The sequence below is a fragment of the Physeter macrocephalus genome, chromosome 9 (assembly GCF_002837175.3).
Source record: "Physeter macrocephalus isolate SW-GA chromosome 9, ASM283717v5, whole genome shotgun sequence".
NCBI lineage: Eukaryota > Metazoa > Chordata > Mammalia > Artiodactyla > Physeteridae > Physeter > Physeter macrocephalus.
This window is the reverse complement of record NC_041222.1, coordinates 41,836,361-41,844,142: the sequence shown is the minus strand read 5'-3', so window position 1 is coordinate 41,844,142 and position 7,782 is coordinate 41,836,361. Positions and strand designations below refer to the sequence as shown.

Genomic DNA, 7,782 nt, shown 5'->3' with positions numbered 1-7,782 from the left:
GTTCGTGCCCCGGTCCGGGAAGATCCCACATGCCGCGGAGCGGATGGGCCCGTGAGCCATGGCCGCTGAGCCTGTGCGTCCGGAGCCTGTGCTCCGCAACGGGAGAGGCCACAACAGTGAGAGGCCCGCATACCACAAAAAACCCCAAAAAACAAAACAAAACAAAAAAAACAAAAACAAACAAACAAACAAAAATGTCTGAGAAGTGACTCATCATTTCCCTCCTTAAACAAGTCCTCTCCATCTCCATGTCTTTTTTATTCTTTTTAGCGGTGTTAGAACTCTCTCAGACATCTGGGTTTGAAGCTATGGAACATCTCTGGTTCTTTATCCCCAGTTAGGCTGGTAAGTCCTCTAAATTCTTTCTGTGAAATGTCTCCTCTAGTCCAGCTCCTCTTAAGCTGTTGTGCTCTGATGCCCACCCATTCCACACTTCAGACAAATGCTTTCAGTTACCCTCATCTATCTGGAGGACTCAGAAAAAGCTTGCAGTGATTGTCCTATCTTAAGTGAACTTTGTCAGAACTCAGGGTCTGTGTGGCCCCAGAATAGTGGATCAGCCAATAATGTGTGATAATTCACAAATCTCTTTCTATACACAGTTTCTAAATACTTCTTCCCACCCCCACTAAATAGTTGTTGAATAAACATTTAAATATTATGTTAGGGTGTTGAAACTATAACGACTATCTGCAACTCACATATGCAGAGAAGTATGTCTAACTGATAACTGGCCCTCTTCCCGAGCCCATAACCAGTGGGAAAACACTAACTCTTCAGTACTTTTAAAGCTTAGTCTGATTCCATAATTTAAATAGTTTGTATAGGAGATATTTAGCCTTCCTTGAAAAAACTCTCACTTTCTCAGAGATCCTCTCCCATCCCCTATGTGTAGAAAAGCAGATCTGAGACAGTTATCTGTTATAAGTCCTGCTTACAAGGTTGGCCTTTGGTTGGCATCTAGAGATAAGAATTCTTGAATAAGAGTAGCTCACTGTTTCTAAACTGTTTGTACAGACAATGTGGTTTATGTTGAACACCTGTTTTCCTTCTGCGAGTCTGGAATTTTAGTATGTGCTAGGCAGAGGGTGCCTATGTGACCGGCCCCCAAGAAAAATCTTGGGCTTGGAGTCTCTGATGAGCTTCCCCAGTAGATAGCATTTCACAACACATGGCTGGGGGAATTAAGTGCATCTTGTGTGACTCACTGAGTGGGGGCTCTTGGTCTCAGAATTTCGCACCTGTTTTTTTCTGGACTTTAGCCCATGTGCCTTTTACCTTTGCTGACTTTGCTTTGAATCAACTTGTTGTAATCAATTGTAGCCACAAGCACAATTATATATTGAGTTTTATGAGCCCTCCTGGCAAGTCACTGAATCTAGGGGTGGTCTTAGGAATCCCAACACACCCTACTTCTCTCCCTGTGGCAGATTGTTATTTTCCCAAGATGGTAGCAACATGTGCTGGCATCGCACATGCTCTTACAATGTGATTTTGACACTCTTCTCATTGAGAGGCAGAGTCCATGTTACCTCCCCTAGAATTTGGGTGAACTGTGACTATGATGGAAGTGATGCTATGTGATTTCCGGAGTGGTTGATTAAAAGTAACGCAACTTCCTCCTGGTTCTCTTTTTGCCATCCTTATTCTCAGAACCCAGTCACCATGCTGTGAGGAACCCCATGCAGGCACAAGGAGTTGTTGTACAATTGTTCCATCAACAGTCCTAGCTAAAGTCCCAGCAGATAGCCAGCATCAACTACCAGTTGGAATGAGAGATGTTTCCAACCCCAGCACTTAAGTCACTCTCAGCTTTCAAGTCTTCCCAGCTGAGGCCTCAGACATTGTGAAGCAATAAGATGGCTTTGCTGTACCTTTCCAAATTCCTGACCCAAAGAGTCTGGAAATGACTACTGTTTTACATTGCTATGTATGGGTTGGCCAGTTATGCAGCAATAGCAACTGTATCTTTCCCTGAGATGGCATCCGGGTATATGGAAAGAGGGATGCAACTTAGCATCCTGATGCCAGAGGGGAAGAGCAGCATTTTCTGTGTGGTGGTCTCTGCCTGTTCTGGTCTCTGGGATGATATCTCAAGTCCAGCTTGTTGCTCTTTCCCTTGCCAGCATAAGTGGCTATAGTCTGTGGCTGTTGTTAACTGTCAGTCTTTTTCTATTTCTCACTCTTTTGCTCTGGGCTTGGTTGAAGCCCTCATGGCATGTTTGAAATGTTTGAGATGGCATGTTTGAGATGACTCAGCCTCATTTCCACTTCCATAGATACTGTGGACCCCACAGAAGCCTTCTGTGACTCCCATTCAGTACCTAGCTCCAATGCTCAGCTCAGCAGCTAACAGTTGAACTCCCTCTGCAGACTTACAACTACTTCAGGGTCTTGTTTATGCCAAAGGATACAAACGTGGTTCAGAATTGATGATTCTCAGAGCCTCCCTCTCTGCCTGACCATGCTGTTCCACCAGTTTGGGTTTGGCTGTGCCCCAGGCAAGTGAAAGAACAGCCTGAGTGGTGGTCTGTTCCGAGTTCTCATGAGAGATGGGGGGCCAGGAGACCCCTTATACCTTTGTGCCATTATTCTCATTTATCCAGTGCACTTCCCTCTGTCCACGTCAATGAGACTCTGTCTACGTCAATGAGACTCTGTCTGATTTAAGTCTACGGATGGGAAAATTGGGAAATGCATCGACTATTTCTGCTGTCCTGCTTTACTTTTCCCTTATTTTTGTCTTCCTACAATGCCCCAGACTTCTTCCCTATCTTCCTACTCTCCATTCCAGCTCTTGTTTAAGCCTTCATGGCAAAGGATGTTTTCTCTACATGCTTGGAGAAATCTATGATCTGAGTCTTCCAGGTACGGTCATTGATATTCTAAAATCCTCAAGACTGTGAACTGGATTGCGAGGCTGTTGTCTTTCGGAAAAACCCTATTTTGCATTAGAAGGTGATATTATTTTGCTTTTTGGTTGCCATTTTTTTTCTAAAACAAATGTTGATCTCCCCTTGAGAAAATGGGTGGTTACACACACCGAAAAGGGAAAACTACTAATAATTTTGAATTGATTACGCCCTCCCTGTATACTTGGTTTGAGAGGTACACCAAATTACTCACTTGTCCAAAACTCCCACCATCTCAATTTAGCCTTGGGTATGAACTGCAGTCAATATAAAGGTCCTTTGAGGTAGGACCTTCTTGGTGAAGCTGCTTTTTTCTATTCTGTTTTGTGCCTTTTGTATTAAACTTTGGAAAACATACTTTGTTCTGCTTCCTTATAATAATTATACCCTCCTGGTTCCTAATAGTTTGTTCTTATTTTTGAAAACCTTCTTTATTCACCTATTCCATGTTTGCATCCTTCTAATTCCTGAGTATATGGTTAGGCATAAATTTACTGCTTGCCTTGACTCCTACTTTTTTATATATGCCCAGCTGCTCCCTTGTTTTTGCTCCATTTCCTTGCTCTAAGTCTCAGAACCTCGGTGTTTCAATATTGCAGATTATTCAGTATATATTAGGATGCTTTTAGTAGGTTGTGCAAAAACCAACTCAAACCAGATCAGACAGTAAAAGTAATTTATTGGCTCATATTTTTTTGAAAAGTCTGACTTCAGGAAAGGATTGATTCGGCAATGTCATCATACTTTTTGCGGACTCTCAAACCTGCCTTTTATGGTGTTGGTTTCATGCTATACTGATTGTAGGCAGGCTGCCAACAGCAACCTGGGCTAGATGCTTCCTTACTTATGTCCAATAGAGGAAAAAGAATGTTTTTCCCCCAAACCCTTGAACAAAATCTCAGGCTTTAAGCTGTTTGGACAAACTCAAGTCACGTGCCTAACACTGAACCAATCACTGTCTTTGAGAGTGGAATGAGATTGTCCTTATTGTCTTAGGCCAATTAGGTTCCGCCCGTAGACCGGGAGGGGGGTTAATCTACTCAAACTGCATGGCTACTACACAATGCGAAATGGGAGAAGTGGATTCAGGGTGAGCTGGTGTCACCTCTTAAAGTTTGCATGAGATGAGCATGCTCATGTCTTCCCAACTCAATGTTCACTACCGACTTCACTTGGTAGCTTAAAGTCAACCATGGCAGGAGTACTTATACCACAGAAATTGTCAAATATTACAAATCAGTTGTGTGGGTTTTTTTTTTTTTTTGGTGGGGGGAGCTGGTTTACCAATACATCTCTGATAATGGGAGGCACTCAGTTTTATGTGTTAACAGGCAACAAACATTCTCTTAATTAGTTTTCCTAACTTCAGAATTGCACACCCCTACTTACCACTTTTAAAAAATAATGGCTTTGGGCTTCCCTGGTGGTGCAGTGGTTGAGAGTCCGCCTGCCGATGCAGTAATTAGTTTTCCTAACTTCAGAATTGCACACCCCTACTTACCACTTTTAAAAAATAATGGCTTTGGGCTTCCCTGGTGGTGCAGTGGTTGAGAGTCCGCCTGCCGTTGCAGGGGACATGGGTTCGTGCCCCGGTCTGGGAGGATCCCACGTGCCGTGGAGCGGCTGGGCCCGTGAGCCATGGCCGCTGGGCCTGTGCGTCCGGAGCCTGTGCTCCGCAGCGGGAGAGGCCACAACGGTAAGAGGCCCGCGTACCGCAAAATAAATAAATTAAAAAAAATAAAAATAATGGCTTTACTGAGATTTAATTCACCTGCCATAAAATTCACCCTTTTAAAACATACAATTCAGTGATTTTTAGTGTATCTCCAGTGTCATACCATCATCACCACAGTCAATTTCAGTATATTTTCATCACCCCCAAAAGAAACCCCATACCCACTGTAGTAGTTAGGTTTCTCTACAGAAACAAAACCAAAGCTGAAAACCCCGGAAAGCCAGTGATGTAATTCACTTCGTGTTTGAAGGCTTGAGAACCAGGAGTACCAAGGAGCAGGATAAGATTAATGTCTCAGCTTGAGCAATCAAGCAGGAAGGGGCCAATTCTTACTTTCTCTGTCTTTCTCTTCTATTCAGGCCCTCAACATATTGGATGATGCCCACCCACACTGGGGAAGGCAAACTACTGAGTCCATCAATTTAAATGCTAATTTCTTCTGGAAACACTTTCACAGACACAACCCACAAATAATGTTTAGCCACATATCTTGGTGCCTCGTGATCCAGTCACACCCATTAATAGTCACTCCTCATTCCTTCCCCTCCCACTATCCCCTGGCAAAACTACTTTCTGTCTCTGTGGACTTGCCTATTTTGGACATTTCATATAGGGAATCATACAATCTGTCTTTTGGCTTAGTTTCTTTCACCTCGCATAATGTTTTCAAGGTTCATCTATGCTATACAACTATCAGTATTTTATTCCTTTTATTGCCAAATAATATTTCATTGTGTGAATAGACCGCATTTTGTTTATACATCCATCAGTTAATGACATGTGAGTTGTTGAGATCCAGTTCTAATCATAGTTCTGGAATCCGGTCCTTTTCACCTTCAGTCTTTTAGTACCTCCTGTGGCTGGAATACTTTTCCTAAAACATCACATTTATTCTTGTCACTCATCACATCAAAATATATTGTCCACTCTGTCTGGGAGATGCTAAAGGAAGGCGCTGATCTTGCATGTGTAGCTGTCCTCAGTTCCACTGCAATTGGGGTAGAAATCAGCAGATCCTGCTGCCTACTTAGAGGGCAGTTTGGCAAGCGATGCTCTAATCTCATTTAAAGGGCCTCTAGCTGACCAAAACCAAACAAACCCCAAAGAAATAGACCCCCAACAACACAAAGCAAAAGCCCAAAACTATATAGAAAGTGACATGGATATTATGCAGCTTTTGGATTTTATTGTTTATATATTTTATCTCTTAAATATTAAGAATTTCATGAGGGTGCTGGTGGGATAATGTGTCTTACAGGTAGATAGCTTGAAGCCCTGGCTGAATCAGTAGCATTCTTTAGATTCTCTCCTGAGATTTTAAGCAAATGGTCTTATATGTGAAGTGGGAGTAATAATTCTTACTTCAGAGCCTGTTATGGATTAAAAGTTATAAATACTCAACTACTGTGTTCAACCCATAATAGGCACTCAGTAAATAAATAGACACTATAATGATTATTACATGGTTAGAATTTTCATTTATTTTCAATAAAGCAAATCTAAGGTTAGAACTATTTTGATGTTCTTTCATTGTTTTATAGTTTTGGTGATTTAATTTCAATATTGTCCTAGTGTTTTAAAATTAGTACCAATTTGAAGCAGAAATTAGATAATCAGAGCAAGGGCTTTATGTTTCTTGTCTACCATTACCCTTGATGTAATCTGAGAGAATCAATATTTCCTTTGGGAAATGGTCAATGATAGTGTCTTGTTTTATTACTATAGAAGCTTTTATGAAGTGCTCTAAGGATAAATACCTTAAATATTATACTGGGTTATACTGATATAAATTTCTCACAGGAATGAATCTTCCAGCTTGGCATTTACTGGCAAGTATGACTTGATAGCAGTTATTAAAAATATAACCCAAGATATTATTCTTTGGAATGATTATAACATATTAGTAAAAAAGATATTGAATGGTAGTTAAATTGTAATTGTTTTTGTCTTTTTGCAGATGGTCATACAATTTAAATGGTTCTTTATGCTGTATATTTATGGTTTAGAAAAATTCACATGTATGATAATTTATAATTTTAATTTTATAAATAAAACAGCCATGAACTAGATTCTTCTTTCAGAATTAGAAGTACTTATAAATGCAAGAGCCAAATACAAGAGGTGTTAGTAATTTGAGAGATTAAATTAATCAATTGTTTGAAAATTAAACTTTGATCATAATACAACTAACACATTAAAGATCAACTTTTGGAAATCACTCCTTTTTACATATTTCAGTGATTTAATATTATCTTTCTCCCTCCCCCCATAGGGTTATCCTTGTCAAGATGATGATTATTCAGTTGTCCACAGAAAATGCCATTCTCAGTTCACAGATCTAAATGGTTCCAAAAGATTTGGCATCAACACCTGGCATGACGAGAGTGGGACTTATGCCAATTCATATGTAAAACGAAAACTCTACCCATTAACCAGTGGCCCTGTTGTTCCCTTTTAAAAATAATGTATGGAATCAGATTCTATAACTAATGAAAGGTAATGGATGTAGCAGTTGATGATTTTCTATCCTAATAAATTCAGTGGAAATATTACGATAATAGATTCCTTTAACACAAAATCTTATATTCTAGACCAGTGTGTATATCTTTCTTTTTATAAGCTACTCTGGTATTTTCCAAAGTTTAGTATGTTTTTCACTGAAGGTATATAACCCAATTCTAGATGGTACTTGGAGGAATTTTATTTTATGTTACTTTATTTTGTTTTATTTTATTGACTGGATTTATTTTAAATTTTATTAGGAAAAAAATGCATAAAGCTAACACAATCAAGCTCATGATTGCTTAGGGTGTGTCTGATTTTAAAAAAAGAGATAACTTAAATTCCACTTTTGAGTGAATAAAAATTTAGGTGGTACTCAAATTCTACATGAAACTCAAATGGCTGAAGTTTGAGCAACACGGGCCCTTTAATAATGTTGAGTGTGTGTGTGTGTGTGTGTGTGTGTTTATTGGGGAGGAGTGTGTCTGTTTATACACTTTAACATATCTATGGTGGCTAGCTGCTCTGTGGATTATCATTCAGCATGGTGTTTTTCCTTATACAATATAATACTTGTTATTGTATGAAGTAGCGGAGATGCAGACAGAATCTTAGTGAAACTTTAGGGGTTTA

At 39.9% G+C, this 7,782-nt stretch overlaps 1 protein-coding gene across 5 annotated transcripts in view; it reads left to right on the top strand.

Moving 5' to 3' along the window:
- Window positions 1–7,180, top strand: part of CFAP95 (cilia and flagella associated protein 95) — a 132,565-nt gene extending 125,385 nt beyond the window's left edge. For all 5 annotated transcript variants that reach the window (XM_028493891.1, XM_028493893.1, XM_028493892.1 and 2 more), the window contains one exon: window positions 6,920–7,180. In XM_028493891.1, the coding sequence (XP_028349692.1) occupies window positions 6,920–7,105 (186 nt within the window). In that variant the 3' untranslated portion in view covers window positions 7,106–7,180. The remainder of the gene's footprint in view (window positions 1–6,919) is intronic.
- Window positions 7,181–7,782: the final 602 nt, after the last annotated feature.